Genomic DNA, 16894 nt, shown 5'->3' on the forward strand with positions numbered 1-16894 from the left:
AATATTCATAATTATGTTTTCATTCGTTTATAATCACCTGAATATAAGAATTGCTATGTTTTTGTTACCTTAGAATGAGACTTTTTTGTCTACAGACATGGGTCCCCTTCCATGGAGGCTTACCATGTTGAACCACTATGTTTCTACAGTAGCCCAGAAGGGATAAACTGGCTATAGACAGGGACATTCACGTTTTTTGTGAGCTTCACAGCCACCGTTGTTTCTTCTTCGTGCTTGGAATGGATGGGTGAAGCGACAACACTGGCAGATACCACTAAATCCTACACACTGGTCTTTTAACAAAACATAATCTCAAAGACTTGATGACAGTAACTTACTCACAATGCCGGCTTTGTTTCACACAGTGTAAACCCAGATTCTGCTACACGCTGCCCACTAACAATGTGTTGGAAAGCTTACTTTCAACACAGGTTAAATGAGGCTTGCAAAGTTCTGACCTAGTTCACACACACTGATAGCAGCCAACAGATGAATGGCAGTAAACAATAAAGGCTTTGGTTTATCATGTATGCTTCCTGTACATGCAGTGCCTTATGCTGTCATATAATGTTATTTTCATTCCACTTTCATACCTCCCCAGGATTAGTTCCAAATTATGCATCATTTATGTAACACCGTTTTTTGTCTCTGAAAACCAAGAAAAATATTGTATAGTTGTGATGTGCTGTGTTAACATACCACTGATAAAACAGTTTGAGTGTCTGTCTCTCATAATATGACATTCAAGGGTTTTGTCATGTCAAGCATTACATTTTCTTCTCGGGTAAAATTGTACAACAGATAAGTGTATTTCTGTGTGCCTGCCTCTGAGTATTTTTATTTGTGGGTAATTAGGAAAACTGTGACAGGTCTCGAAGCTTTTTTTCTCAAAGAAAACAGTCGAAGGTTACCACACATTAAGCTAGTCTTCATTTAGCGGGTGGGATTGCAGAGGGAGACACTTTAGAGGAAGCTCAGTATTCATCATCTGTCTGAGGTCAGGTACTTCTGAGGTTGATAAACTACTACTCTGTTAAACCATACAACATATTTTACACTGAGTGACTGAAAGCATAATTTATATGATACAAAGGAGCTGCCAGATTTTTAGTTTTTAGCTATGCTAACAGCAGTTTTGGTCTGTCTGTCAGCCGTTCCTCTGCTTTGGTCCAGACTGAAATATCTCAACAATTGTAAGATGGATTGCTGTGGCCTCCAGAGCATGATACCTTTGGTCATCTGTTGACCTTTGAAATATCTCAACGTCTATTGGCAGATGAAATTGTACAGACTTTCATGGTGTCCAGACAATGTATTTTAATGACTTAGTTGATCCCTGACTTTTCCTGTAGTGCCACCATGAAGTTCTGTGGGATTAATGTTTCTCTCAGGATGAATTTAAATAACTTTAGTGATCCCTTAACTTTATTTAGCGCCATCGTTACATTTTTTATGACCAAACACCTGAAAAAAGCACAAGACTCTATTCGTTCATCTAATATTGTTAGCCACACTTTTGTTTTGTTTTTTATTTCACTGCAAAGGATCATTCCGTTGTTTTATCTGGGTCATGTCTGAAATACTTTCCTCTGTTTTAACTTTTATGTGCAACATTTCTGGTTCACAGGCTCTCCTCTGGGTACCCCAGAACCACTGGTGCTTCTTACTCCACCACGGTGCCTCACAGCCAATCGCACGCAGCACGGTGTCCTCCTCACATGGCTCCCACCAGCCAACCACTCCTCACCAATCGACCGATATATCATGGAGTTCCGCCTTGGAGAGAGGTGGGAGGTTCTGGATGACCTGATCCCGTCCACTGAGACTGAGCTCATAGCTAGAGACCTCGTTCAGGTCAGTTACATACACTGTTCGATGTGTGAGGTGTGGCAAACATAGCAAGTTTTAGGAATAATTGACTGAAAAGATGATTGATGGAATCCATTTTCCGATCCAATCTCCCTACTTAATGGTGCTAAGCATAATTTAGAAATAAGTATATATATACACACACACACATATTTTGTAAGTGAATATTCCACCACTTCTATACAGTCTACATCAGAAATGTATTTCTGAAAATACAGTGCATTTAGCCATGATCTACCAAGCTGTACGCAAAAATCTGTGTAAGAGACGGCCATAGGAAGAGTGTATTTGGTGTGTCTGTCTGACAGGAGTCCTGGTATGAGTTTCGCGTGATGGCTGTCATGGATGACCTGATTAGTGAGAGCAGCAACGTAGTGGGAGTGTCTAGCACAGGTGAGTTTCTTTACAAAGAAGCATTATATACTACACACAGAAATGCTCGGCCCTTGTGAGGAATGGATTTGTGACTAAACTCTCCATTTTACCCACTTGTCTACCCCATCAGATCCCTTCCCCCCTCCGGAGTTGCCTGATGAGGGGCTGGCGCGGCCTGTGGTGGCGGGTGTTGTGGCAACTATCTGTTTTCTGGCAGCGGCAGTACTGTTCAGCACTCTAGCAGCTTGCTTCGTCAATAAGCAACATCGTCGCAAACTCAAACGTAAACCAGGTCAGTCACCCTCTCTGCTTAATTTACATGTAATGAATATAGTACGTGTCTGACCATGGATGGATTACTGAATGGGCTTACTGGGCACATTGGGCCCCGTGCTCATGAGTGAATGTCAATATTTATTGTTAGAAAGTCAAATGACTACAAAGAGACACAAAACAACAACAAAGACGCAAAATGAATTACAAAGAGATGCAAAACAACTAAGAGAATGACCTCAAAGGGAAACAAACGACTACAAAGAAACACATAATGATTAAAAAGAGTCAGCAAACAACAACAGAGGCAAGGAGACTCAAAACAACCACAGAGAGACACAAAACATTTACAAAGAGATGCAAAATTACCACAAAGAGGCACAAATCAACTACAAAGAGACACATAATGGCAGCAAACAGTCTCAGAGCTACCACAGAGACACAAAACGACTGCAAAGACACACCCCATTCATTGTTTTGTATCACTTCAGTCTGGATGGCTTACTACTGGGTAAGATTGGTGTGGGGCTTTTACATGTCGAGAGGCCTGTCGTCTCATAATCCGTCCATGTGTCTGACTTCTTCTCGTAGTATTCAACAGAGAAAATGCTAACTTTAAATGTTTTTGTCCTCTCAGATCCCCCCTTGTCGGTGACACACTTCAGGAAAAGCATTGAGTCACCGTAAGTAAAGTCAACGCCAGAGCCCCTGCAGTCTGCCAGAGGTGGCTACTACTGTGCATCTTCTAATACACCTTGTACAGAATTTCTTTTCCCATACACACTGTGACAAGGCATGCATTTTTAACAATAAATAACAAACAGTTTATATTGAAGCATCTGGCAAGTCGATATACAATCTTTTTAGAGCCTTGTTAGCAGAGCTGATACATACAGCATGCTTTCTCCTGTGCGTTTAGACAAGAGTGATATGGCAAGAGAGTGTATTTATTAAAACTTACAAAACGAACAAGCATACAGAAGAAGCCCAGGTTCATGATGGAAAAAAAAACATTGATTGATGTTCGGGCTTCTTGAAGGGTGTGGAAGAACATGTACAGTAGCAGCCTCTAGCGGATCATGGGAAGATTAAAGAAAGTTCAAAGCAGCCAAGTCAGCATTTTAAACACATTACACAGAGTGCCCAAGCTGCAGTATGTGTATTGATTTTTGATCCATCTGTATTCTTTAACCTCAAACGCTGTCTGCTTTCTGCATGATTCTAAGTGTTTATTAATGCTATTTTTTTGTTTAGCTGCACATTTAATGTACAGTATCCGCTACATGTGTGTATTTGTCTGTCTGTAAATCTCGTGTACATGTATGACTGCATTTCCAATCTCAAATGAAGCTCATTTTTGACAATAATATGTGTAAATCCCATTCCAGAACAAATGTTTGTCTGCCTGAGACTTTAGGTAAATCGTTAGTACCAGATACCTTTGTTTAGTTTTTTATGAAATGGTCCAGGCAGATCAGGGAGTTCACACTTGGTCCTTCCTGCAAGTGGCATAGTCAAAGATGAACCAGGCCCATGTCGTTTGTTTCCCATCGCAGGCCTCCTCTCACCCCCTTGCCAGGGGTAGAGCCCTGCTGGGACGAGCCTGCCAGGAGCAGTTTCTTGCCCCCGCCCGCCAGCCCCCTGTGAGTGCCTGCCTGCACCAAAATACAGAGTGTGCTGCACTGCACTGGCTTGGCTGCATGGTTAATGCATTGCATAGAAATTATCAACTGACAATGACTATTTGTTGCAGTGAAGCCTACCGCTGGCCTATTTGCATGCACAGACTTTCACGCACCATACAGGGATTAAATTGCATTAGCTCAGCTGCATGTACAGTCCAGTACTGTGTATATGCACTCTTTATAATGTATGTCTACCTGATGCACTCAGTGACCCAGTAAGTGTCGACTTTGCTGCTCCTGGTGTGGGCAAATGAGGCCTGGTTAGATGTCATCTGCTTTCCTCACATCACCATTTGGTGCAGCATATGGAAATTGGTCTCTCGTCTGCTCAAGAAGATGTAGAATCAATAGATCTGTGATACGGTTGTCATGGTTGCGTCGTTGGTTCTCCTCTCATCCCATCATTCTGGCTTGGTTCATTAGCTGCTGTCCTATCAGGATGCTGCCGCCGCCATAAACTGGTCATTATCATAAAGCAGTTCATTATGGCTGCTTTGATAGAGTGCTTTGGCTTTGTATTGTGTCATCTGTTTAAGAATGAAACTGCATTCATGCCTATTAATTTACAGCATCAAAGATTTTTCTTTTGTTTGAAAATAGTTTACGCACTTTCCCTTTGGGTTTCATCTGAAATATGTTAAATTAAGTCAGTACATTGTGTCTGCATCTTTTTATCAGGTTATCGTCGGGGAAGATAAGTCCAGAGAGCTCTCCTCCATCTCGACCCCGCTCTCTTTCGTCAGAGGGTTCCCACGGTCCAGGCCTGTATGTCAGGAAGCTGCCCAGCCCTCAGAGAGAAAGAGACAAAGAGCTCTCCTTCTACAAGAAAACCAAGCGTGCCATAGCCAGCAAGAAATACAGTGTGTCCAAGTATGAGGCAGAGGTCACCACGCCTATTGAGCTGATAAGCCGTGGCCCTGATGGCCGCTTCGTCATGGAGACCAGCCCACCGCCCCGCCGCATCCAGGGCTTTCCCTTCGCAGAGGAGTCTGACATGTACCCTGAGTTCCGGCAGTCCGATGAGGAGAATGATTTTGACCCTGGGCCTCTGCCGCCCATCATGCCCACGCTGCGGCCCCAGCTCTCCCCAACGTCCTCCAGCCTGGAGTCAACGCAACCCCCCACCTACAGCCCCCGCCTACACAGGCCCATGGAAGGTATGAGCTTTGCAGAGGGCAGTGCACTTCACGCCTCAGGGCAGGCCCCAGCCTCCCGCTACAGGGGCTTTCCCCAGGGCCCATTCTATGGGTATCTAGGCAGCCGCGGTGAATCAGGGATTCCACCACCATTCTACATGCCTGACATCAGCCCGCGTAGCTCCGCTCTGTCCTCCCCCCCAGGCACTGCTGAGGGGCCCTTTGGTTACCCCTCCATCCCCGAGGAGAGTGGAGAGATGGAGCACCATCAGTACACTGCCTCTGGTCATTCTCTGTCTCACACACACAGCCCTCCTCCTCGTTCACCTGAAAGCTGGCAGCCTCATGAGTTACCCTTCCTGGGTCTAGAGGGTCCACGGTTCATATACCCACCTCACCATCCCTTACATCATCCCCAGGACCTCCCTGACCCACCCCCATACCCTCCTCACTCTCTCCCCCCCAGTCGCCTGCACCTCTCTTCCCTAAAGGATCCAACAAGCCCTGGACTCCTGCAGCTGGAGGTCCCTGTGGCTCCCCCAGGCAGGGACAGGCCCCTGGGGCCTCCGGTTAGGCGTTTAGCTATGCAACAGGCCCAGAGTCTCGGCCAGCTCAGACACACGGCCCACGGTGTGGGTGTACCAGTGTTGCCTTACCCTGACCCGGCAGCCCGTGCAGGGAGCCCAAGCACAGCCCCCAGTAGTAGCCCTCAGTCCTGGCTCAGCCCGAGGGCGGGGCGCCGGGCAGACCCCAGCCTACCCCCGCTAGTACTCCAGCCCTCCCGCCTCTCTCCGCTCTCCCAAAGCCCTCTTAGCACCCAGCCAGGTTCCCCAGATATTCTAGTGCGCCCCCCTCCGCGCCCCAGCATCCTCCGCACCTCTCGGTCTTTGGAGATGCCTGAGCTCACCCTGCAGCCCTCGGCCACTGTCAGTTTCTCTCGGAGGTCCTCCCTGACCGCCTCTCCCACTCAGGGCGCCAGGCTACCCAGCCCCAGTTACCACGCCCACATGTCCTATGCCTCCACTGCAGCCAGTTACCCCTCCCAGTCTCCCTCTCCCCCTCTGGAGGGCAGGGATGTTTTCGGGCAGAGGCCATCCCAGAGAAGGACAGAGGAGGAGATGCTACCCTCAGAGCCCTCTCAGCTCCAGATATCAGCCTCAGGGTAGGTGATCCATTCCAGTAGAGAATAGTCACATATTTATTTAAAGGGGAGACTTGTCTCCTCGTCTGCTCTCTATTCCAAAGTTCCTCAGTATTTATCCACAGTTTTACTTTGATGTCTCCATTTAGGCATAATTAAGATGCATATTGTACATTAATATGCAGAAGGCATGTAATTGCATTTAGCACACATTGTATCAGTTCATTAAAAGATGACTAGACTAACTAGATGGCATGTGAAAGCTCAATTTGATTTTAAGATAATGTATTACTGTCTTTATCATTTGATAGCACATATTTAATCTCATAAAATAATGAAAATTTGAAAAAACAAACAGGAACATTTAGGTGAAAGGCTACAGAAACCTTCAACTTTACTGTTTATAAAACTGTTTTCTTCTGTCCCATATTTTGAACATTGAAACTTTGAAATGAACTATTCTTCACAGCTGGATATAAATTACATAGTATATTTCATTACCCTTTACATAGTTTTTATTACATTATTTACATGCAAAAAAGGGGTACCACTTTCTGATAATTCACCATTTATAAAGCATTTAGAATAATATTAATGGTTAATAAATTGTTAACACATTTTTTTTATAGAACTGTTTTTTTTATTACGCAAAAGCTTATAAGTCATCTGTATATCTGTGTGTATAAACGTTGATAAGTTATTATTAATGGATTCTTACAATAATTTGAGTCTGAAGTTTTAAATAATGATAAGATGTTAATAAATACATTTATTGCTCTGCAACATGTTTCCAGAAGATCAGAGACTGATGAATTCAAGAGCTGTAGGAGGATAAAAGCCAGCCACAACCTGGCAACCCAGAGATATGGCTTAGAATCAGTGTTATAAAAAATTAGTAAATGATTTATTAACCATTAATAAACTGTGCCTTATTAAAAACTGGTACCTACTGTATAAAGATAAAAACTTTAGAGCTTAAGCCAGTTTTTTATGAAGAATTAGTACAATCACATCTCACTAGAAGGGATTCTTTTCCCATGACATCCAACAGTCTGTTAGATCAGTGCCCCTGTAGACATAACGCAGTAAGTTTTACGCTTTTACACCTACATAAAAAGCATAGCTGAGACTCATATACGTTTATGCCCCATAGTATTTCTTCACTGTACACATTCCTGCGCCCCCTCACACCCACCTCACAACCCTAGAAGCTACAATCATACAGTAGCTAAAGCCATGAAGCAGAGACTTGCTCCTGCACCATCACTGGCCTTTAAGGGAAGGTAGCTTATAGGGCTGCTGCTTTATAGAGGGTAAGGGTCTTACGTGATTTGTTTTTGATTGATCTCAGCTATCTGGGCAGCGTTGTGACCCGGTCCCCTACGCCGCAATAGGTAAGGGTCGGACCCATGTCTGAGAGGGGAGGGGTCAGCAGGGGGAGGGCTCTAATCACTCTCTCCTTTAAAGGGGAATCGCTTTGGGTTGTGCCTCTGTGCTGGATTCAAGTGAAGTACAACTAATGGTAATAATGACTGCAGGACACATTTATCAATACACTTCCCAGGCACAGTAAGCCTGCTGTGGCGTAGGCTGCAGTAATTAGGCTTGTGAGCAAGCAGGAGGAGCGGTGGAGAAGCATTTTTGTCTTTTGATTGTTTGAATACAGACATGTTTCCCTGCACCAAAAAAAGCCTTGAATCAATAGAGGACGCACATGAATGATAGACTGGAGTATTCCCCTTTAAAGTTTTGTTCCATGTGCAAAATGCCATGCATGCATTCTCTAAACTTCTCTCTACGACCAAACAAATAACAACAATTCTCAAACTAAATTCTTTGTCACATTTGTTGTCCTAAGTGCTTTCGTTTTTCTGTCATGTGACTGTTTTTAATGGCCATTTCCTCTTCCTGTCATGTGACTTGTTCTTTAACGGCCATTTCCTCTTCCTGCCATCTCCTCCCGTCAGCATGGTGAAGCCTCTGTACGCAGTGTTCATGTTTATGAAAGTGTGCTGTACAGTGTTCATGTCTATGGAAATGTACTATATTTAACACACTGTGGCCTCTGCACACAGTTTATGTGATAATGGAAATGTTTTCTATCTGTCCAGGACTGTAGCAATTCTCAGATTTGTCTCCCCCTCTCTGCTAATGGCTCTCAATCTCTCTCTCCACAGTGGCAAGTGATGGACAGCATCTCTAAAGCTTTGTGTTCCTATGCCTTTTGAAACAATACATGTTTGGCACAAGAACTTGACTTAATGAAACATTAAGTCAGGTTTTGAAACTGTTTGTATTCAGTTCCTTGAAAGGCAAAGACGTTGAACCAAGAATGAACCTCATGAACCCAAACTTAAATCCTCAGAGTTTGTGAGGTTATTTGGACTAAATTTTATTGTATTGCATCTTTCTATGAGAGATGGACAACAAAACCAGAGTATTCGGTATGAGGTAAAACTACTTCTAAAACAGACTGCATACTATGACAGTGAAGATACTTTAACTTGATGTGATTATTTTTTTTCACTGATTGATTATTTTTCATTGAACGTAGCATGTATCACTCATGAAATGAAAATAGTTCTTCAGGGTTCAAAAACAGCTGTTACTTAATGTAAGCGCACGCACACACACATGTTCATACCTCTACTGTATCCTGAAAAATACTGGTATTGAAAGAATTTAAAAGATAATCTGCAATACGACTTTATTGTTACAGGAACGGTCATTTTACAGTTCCAGAAATTATTTTCATTTTATGAGTTTTATACAGCAGAGACCAATATTGCCCGCATTTCTGAAGCAGTCACTATTTGAAGACCCAAACCTGAGAGAGCACAGTATTTACAATTATTGTCTAACCCTGCAATGGGTCTGTTTTATTTTGGGACTGTTGCTAAGACCATACATTAATTGACAATTGATTTTAAATTACGATTGTGAGACCTAAAATGAGAGAATGAGATCACATTGTAACACTTTACCATTTGAGGATAAATATGTAGTCTGTAGTACCATAATTCCTAAAAATCCTGGACTGGGTCTTTAATGTAATGATTGTTTGAGAAGAAACTTAATAGCCAATAAATTCACCAAATCCACCTTATGTCAACTATTCTTTCTTTCTTTTTCTCTTTCTTTCTTTCTGTCTTTCTTTGTGTCTAACTTTTATCATCCATCAATGCAGATAGAAAGTGGAAATTCATCAATCTTAGTGAGAGGGCTCTCAGTAGAAGTACAAGAGCTCATCAAATCATATGATAGCGCCTACTGCAAATAGCAATGCAAAGTTCTGTCTTTACACATCTGAGATGGGACCGAACACGACTGTTGGATTAATGCAGGACAATGTATGCTGTGCTGTCTCTCTTCTTCTCAGGGAACCTCTAGGTGCGTCTAGTGATCCTGCCGGGTCTGAGAGCTTACCAGCACTGCTACACCACTGTATTACTAAAGCCAAGGGAGTGGCTGCTGCCAACAACAATAACAACACAACCTCCGGAAGGAGAACAGGTTCGTCTGGCGTTGAGAGAATGGATACAAAAGATTAATCTTAAAATATGTGGGTGGTGTGTTACTCCTGTGCTTTCTTGCTGCCTCCCTTCCAGGTGCATGTCCCTCTCAGACCCAGCAGCAATCTCAGACACCCCAAGAGGGAGAGGATCTCAGCCTCCACAGAAAGAGGAAAAGGCAAAACAAGAAGAACCCCTATCTCTATTTGACCTCCTTCCTGCACCGCAGGCAGTCTGAGGAGGACCAGACAGGCATTCTGGCTAGTGCAGACTCAGAGGGCCCGAATTATGGGACTCTACGCTGACCTGTGTGCCCACCAAGCCATTGGACTCGACTAAACTGACCTCCCCTGACCTCCCTGCCCCGCCCCAGTCTCTGTATCAAGCTAATACATTTCTTATCATCTCTAAAAGTTCATCAGTGTTTGGGGAGCGGGGAAAACATCCAGCTGAATACTCCGGGGTTGGAGATCTTATTTCAAGTCAAGAACAATGGCGTTTCTGAGTTGTCACCACTACTTGTCTCTGAGGAATTTCACTTGAAAATGCTCTGAAAATATATAATGTATATACATAGTAAAACAAGGGAATTTAGCTTCCTCCTACAGTAATAACAATGTGTTGGTTGAGTATGTCACAACACGTTACAGATTTTTCACTCACTGGTCATTGAGGGGTCCATAATCTTTAGGTTTTTCAGTGATACAGTGTACTGTGAAGCCTGGTGCGTCCTCGGACAAGGACATGAGTCTACCTTTCCTACAATACAAATAGTTTCAGTATTCAAACACAGGGTTCTTACCACAAAATATACCTCAGAGTAAACGCAGAGTTGCTGTAATTCTTGTGGTATACTGTACGTACGTGACCTTTTTACATATGAAATGTATGGATAAAAAGGTTTATATCACACACCACACTCATTCAAATGGATAATATGGCCTGACCTGATCTAATTTAGAAGCTTTTTATTATCAGTAGTAGCTGGCATATTGTGTTTATTTTGATTTGTGATCTAATGCCAACCATTAGAAGACTGTCTTAATTTTAGTGCTTGATGGCTCAGTGTGTTTACACTCATCATTATAGCACCGTATTAAGATAAAAAAAAGATAAAGCCTTCATGAGAACTCTCTAAATAATTTGGGACTTACACGCTCAACAGAGGTTGGACTTGTAGGGTTTAGAAGAACAGGGTGATGAATTGTGAAGTGTACTGTAGTATGTATTTCATTATTAAGAAATCATTTGTGAAATGTGGCACGTCTCGAGGTGCCTTTTTTGCCTTTTTCTCTCTTGTTTTTTCTAACATAAACTGCCTTTTCCTTCGCCTTCTCATATTTGTCTCTTCTAGGGGAGTGAGGGACTCCAATATTATCTGTGTTTTTACTTTCTCTGCCAAGGACACATGAGAGAAAATGCTACAGAAAATGCATAACTCTTGTTTTGCTTTGTTTTTTGTTTTTTTGGTTTTTTTTTACATGTACATTTTAAATGGGTAACTGCTTCAACTGTGTATTAACCAAGTAGTGGGACAGAACCAGAATACCCATACAAATAATTAAAAAAACAGAAGTTTAGATTCAAAAAAAGGCAAATAATCAATAAATATAACTTTAGTGGAAAAGTACAGAAGCACTGTACATGAGTTTTAATACAGAGAAAACAAACCAGTAGAGTTCGGATGTTAATGTTTAACAACAGCTGTTAGAGGAGAATGTGATTGTTTCATGAAGCTGTTAACAAGCAATGGGAAATAGTCCAACAATGGCCACCCCGACTGTTTATCTTTAACAACTGTATATTACTTGCTAGCTACTTCTCTGTATGTTTGCTAATTTTTCGACACTAACCGATAATGAATGTATGTTTTGCTGTACAGGAAATGAATGTCCCGATGTCACAGTACATTGAATGACCCATTACGTTGTTTATAGTGCAGCTGCGATTGGTAAAATGAGCAGTTGCCACTTTAAGTCCAAATTGTTTTACTTCTTTGTGTTATTCCAGTATTTTGGTATAACTAATGGGCCCCTTACAGGTTTTGAGCCAAGCTCCTTTTGTTCTAACGGCTACAAACACAACCGGTTTCCTTTCATTGCCAACGCTGGTCCAATCCGTCAAAGACAAATCAGATATGTTTCCAACTGCTACCAACAAATCAAGAGGTTTTCCGACAAATATCCACATGAATGAATCAACTCAGTGTCTGCTTACTGAAATCTCCAACTCTTTTGACAAGTGAGAAAGTGATGATTGCCTGAAAGTGAGTGTCAAAGTGCATATTCTACTTTAACAAATTGGTTTCATGTAAGATACGAGGAAAAAACTCTATATTTGTTATGTACTGTACATGGTATGTATTGTATTTGTAAAGATAAATCAAACCATGTTTTACAGGAAGACGTTCTTGTATGAGGATGTATGAAAAGACGGGAAGGATCCCAAGGAAAAAGAAATTAGATTATATATAAAAGTATTTGCTTACAGTACGGCTTTAAGTGGATAATGTTTCTAAAACATTTTAAGGTGCCTCATTTGTCATACTTTAGCAGACCTTATTTTATCTGAGAAGAAAAGAAACCTTAATGTTAGTACCGTACAATGTATTATTGCCATAGCCCGCTGGCTGCACAAGTTAAGTAGTATTTTCTCTGATGTATAGTATGTGAATGCCCATTGGAAAAAGCTTTAGAAGCAGAAGTGTGTTGCCCTCTATAATATTTCTGGAACAAAGTAATACTGTATTTTGCCCGTTCATGAGCACACATGTAGATTCACTTCAGATCTTTCGCCTTCAGGTGTCCAAAGCAAATAAACTGAAGGAAACTTTTTTCTAAGAGTCACAGACATGCTATAGTCATGTACAATACGTGCTGTGGAGGAAATTGTGTTTACATTAGTTTGATAAAGAAAAGTGTGTTAGGGCATAGTTGCTTTGAACATTACAACTTGGTGCTATGTTTAACTTTGTGGTGCTGTAGAATAGAGGTCTAAAGATTTTTTTGTTTGTTTGTTTTCTGTTTCCACAAGCAACTCTTTCGACCCTGTGTGTTTGAGCAACTAAACTAGCTCTGGTAGACACTATAGGTCCTTATCATAACAGTATCATGGTGTGATGACAGTGATAGACAATACTGGAAAATAGTAGTATAACCTCAAATAATAGAGACTTGTGACATTCAAATGAACTCAAAGATGACCTGTTTTCTATAGTGTGTTTGCAATGTCTGTCTGTGCTTCCAAGGTACCCTCTCTAAAGTATATTTGTGATGATATTGAGAATATTAACCCAGCCTAAAAGGAGAAACATAACCTGATTTTAGATTAGTAAACGCCACAGGACACATGGGAGGGAAATCCGAGAGCATTGTCAGGTCATGAGGGGATCTTTTCTACACACTTCCTGTAGGTCTACCATCTTTGGTTAACAGCACTGTTTTTCAAGCACACTACTGCAGGGGGGCGTAACCGTCTCACGTCATCTCACCGCCGTTTTGACGGTAGAATTCCTACTAGTACTGTACAGTATAGCCATGAGTAGTCATCACACCACATTTGTATTTATTGCTGATTCTCCTGGTAGAAAGGTCTTGGGAAAGCTCACACATCCTCTCCATGGGTTTTACGAATGGATGTCGTCTTCCGGGCTCTTTTTTGCATATTCAACAGAAACATGTACAGTGTTTAAGAGGGCTGCTTTGGACGTACTGTTAGCTCATTTTGTTTTGTTTTGTTTTTGTTTTTTCCAGTTTTTCTGCTTACAGCTTTTAGTGCATCACTAGGTGCTGATAGGATGATACGTAGAAACCCGATTTGATTTTTTATTGTATTAATCTTGCATGTAGAGACAATACAAAAAAACGCCTATTTAGCAATCATTCATGGACATCCAAGCTGGTTGTTATTGGACGGAAAATAGAAATATGTAGTATTTTCTATATTCTCTGTTTTTTCATGTGTACCAGCACTGAGAAACTAGAATGTATTATTATCGTAGGCTACAATAAGCACTACATTGTTGACTGTTTTAGCTAATGCTCATACTCAAGCAAACCAAGTAGTGCTTAAAAAGGAAGAAAATTTACATTTCATTTCATTTTCATCCACTGAACTCTGTGCTGTACATCACATGTTTACATTGTGTATTATATGTTAATTCTGTTTGTTTTTTTGTACATAATTTGTCTCCATACTGTTCTTTAAGTTGTATTCAACAATGTTCATATGTAAATATTTCAAAGCAAAAACATTTTTTACTTTTCTCTGTTTTAAACTGATAACCTGATGTTTCTCTTTTTATTTTTTTGGTCAGTTTTTAGACTTGTCATTCTGTTCTGTCACTACATCAGGTATTACGCTTCACTTAACTTTTTGTGAGCAATTAACTCATACTGTATGGTGCTGTACCAAAGCCTTATGTATAATATTTGTATTACTTTTCTCTCGTTTGCCACTGCTGTCCAGTGAATTCTGTATACGTCTGAGATCATGTCTTACTCACTCTTCATGTTCAACTGCCATGGATCTCGTTTCTTTATTGAGTAAACAGAAACCTGAATGAACTATGATGTAAAAACACTCTGGCCTCTTACCAACATGGCCTGGATATATAGTGACAGTCGCCATCAAAAGCCTTTATAGGGAAAATGCACAGGCTCACTCCTGGTGGCTCATCATGACGTAGACATGGGCCTAGCACATGATCTATGCTCTATCTATGGCATGTCTGTGAGAATATGAAAGCAGTGTTGTATTCATGTCACCATATCATTTCAAATGCTTAGTCCCATATGAAATTTTCCTCTCAAATTTTTGTATTTTGATATAATAAAAAAATCAAAAGAGGTTTTTATTTTTCTTGTGGTTTTGTGACTTGGAACTCCTCTGATCCTATCTGTGAGGAAGAAGGTGTAGTTCATGTGCTGGACACAGGGTGTAAGTGTTGGGCAGAGAGTGGGGAAGATAGTGTGAGGATAGGAGCAGCTTAATCAGGTCAGGGTTTTTCTTTTTTGTTTTTTAAGTCAAGGACACACAGGCAGCAGCCCTGGAGTTAAAGTGCCAGGTTTCAAATTATTTTTCACAATTATCCCTTGAATTCTTGTTAAAAACATATTTTTTAACTAAAATGATTAAAGTAAGATCAAAGGCTGTTTGAGTGCATGCATGTTGTTCAATGATTAATACTTTGACCCCAGCTCTACCATCTCCACCCAAATGTTAAGGAATGAATTGTGAGGCGGCTGAGCCCGAGCAAGGAAAACAAATAACTTGAAAGAGGATGAGGTCTGTCAGAATGACCTTTGTGCTTTTGTTCAAATTCCCTCTGGCAGGCTGGGAAACAAACAAATGAGCAACTATCTGCATACACCTGAGGAAAATGAAAAGTGCAGTTAATCCACTGATCAAACACGCAAACATTCACAGGGCCTAGTCACAAATATGCTTTCACCATTATATTACATGTTTAAAGTAAAACTATGTATGTATTTGTGCTGTTTCAAAATAAAAGTTTGGCATTTGGAGAAATAGGTTAATCCGCTTTCTTGCCAAGATGAGAAGACTGATTCCAATTTAACACATTTCTGGTAAATATAAGGCTACCTATAACCAGCAGCTACAGTTAGCTTAGCCTAGCATAGACTGGAAAAGAGGGGAACAGCTGGGCTCTGTCCAAACTAAATTATGCCTAACAGCACCTCTAAAGCTCCCAAATAAACAAACCATATCCAGTTTGTTTAATCTGCACATAACTGTAAACTGTAAAAACATAAAGCTGAGGTTTTATGAATGTTACGTGCTGCACTATTTCTTGGCCGGGGGAGTAGTAACTTCCTGGAGACCTGTTGTCACTGTGAGGTTGCTAGGCAACCATCTGAGACCTGGAAGTTACTATTGAGTCCTTTTTATGGTTTCTGAAGGGGTTAAACAAACAAGGTATGAATTGGTGAGCTTTGGAGGTGTGGGTTAGCATATTCTTGAACTTTGAACTTTGAGAGTCTTTCCCTCTGTTGCTGCTTCCTGCCTGTTCCTGGAAATGTGAAAACCAATGATGGTATCACTTGATAAATGAGAATAATTTTTACCAATTGACTAACTGCTTCATCTTTTGTTTAAAAATCCTCCCCCTCCCCAAAGATAATCAGCCGGGCCTACAGGCTCTTGCAGGGACCAAAGGGGATCATACAACGGCCCCAGTTGCCCCCCAAGAAAAAGAAAAAATGGCAGAATTTCTCATTATCTCCCTCAGTGGACAAGAACAATAAGATGATATATGAGGATGAATTGATTTGCACACCAGGTTTCACTCCTCTCACTGTTACCACCCCACCTACACTAGAATGGTTATGTAATTCAAGCATTACCTAACACCGCACAACTTGCCAGATGGGGGGGCTCCTCGGGCTGGTGAATATTATCAAACGGGGGGGGGCTCCATGCATACTCACACGCCTACCTCATAATCGGGTCCTTGACATTGAAAAAAAAAAGGGTCTTGGAACCCCTGGGGCTAAAAAATATCCCAGGCGCGGGCACGACATCAGGAGTGCGCGCTCCCGGTGGCGAGTGCAGATCCCTGAGCAGTCAGTCAGACAGCCGCGGCTCTCCGGGATGACTCCCACACTGCCTCAGCGATGTCGCACCCGAGCACAGTTTTCCCCTTAGAAACATCTACCTCAGATGGTCAGCCGTAGCGCTGTGTGTGTGTGTGTGTCCGAGATGAGCGTTTATGCCGTGCGATGCTGACAACATGTTTCCTCGTCGAGAATCTGAGCGCTGTGCAGCATAGAGGAGGCGGCAGAGTGGAGCAACGTGCACAGTTACAGGTAGGTTGTTTGAACAGGGATTGTCACTAACTAACACTAGTGCAGACATAACCAGTGGGGGGGGGGGCACTGCCCT

General features: G+C 41.8%; 2 protein-coding genes across 2 annotated transcripts in view; both read left to right on the forward strand.

Moving 5' to 3' along the window:
• Positions 1-14790, forward strand: part of igsf9ba (immunoglobulin superfamily, member 9Ba) — a 67372-nt gene extending 52582 nt beyond the window's left edge. Inside the window, exons 14-20 of the mRNA XM_035679401.1 lie at positions 1628-1854; positions 2178-2262; positions 2375-2536; positions 3155-3200; positions 4881-6500; positions 9859-9992; positions 10088-14790. Of these exons, the coding sequence (XP_035535294.1) occupies positions 1628-1854; positions 2178-2262; positions 2375-2536; positions 3155-3200; positions 4881-6500; positions 9859-9992; positions 10088-10296 (2483 nt within the window). The 3' untranslated portion in view covers positions 10297-14790. The remainder of the gene's footprint in view (positions 1-1627; positions 1855-2177; positions 2263-2374; positions 2537-3154; positions 3201-4880; positions 6501-9858; positions 9993-10087) is intronic.
• Positions 14791-16564: 1774 nt separating this feature from the next.
• The window catches only part of arhgap32a (Rho GTPase activating protein 32a), a 25219-nt gene continuing 24889 nt past the window's right edge, over positions 16565-16894 (forward strand). The window contains exon 1 of the mRNA XM_035679400.1: positions 16565-16818. The gene's annotated coding sequence lies outside the window, so the exon portion shown is untranslated. The remainder of the gene's footprint in view (positions 16819-16894) is intronic.

Source organism: Morone saxatilis, unplaced genomic scaffold, assembly GCF_004916995.1.
Source record: "Morone saxatilis isolate NCDOM2014 unplaced genomic scaffold, NCSU_SB_2.0 Contig8, whole genome shotgun sequence".
Taxonomy (NCBI): domain Eukaryota; kingdom Metazoa; phylum Chordata; class Actinopteri; family Moronidae; genus Morone; species Morone saxatilis.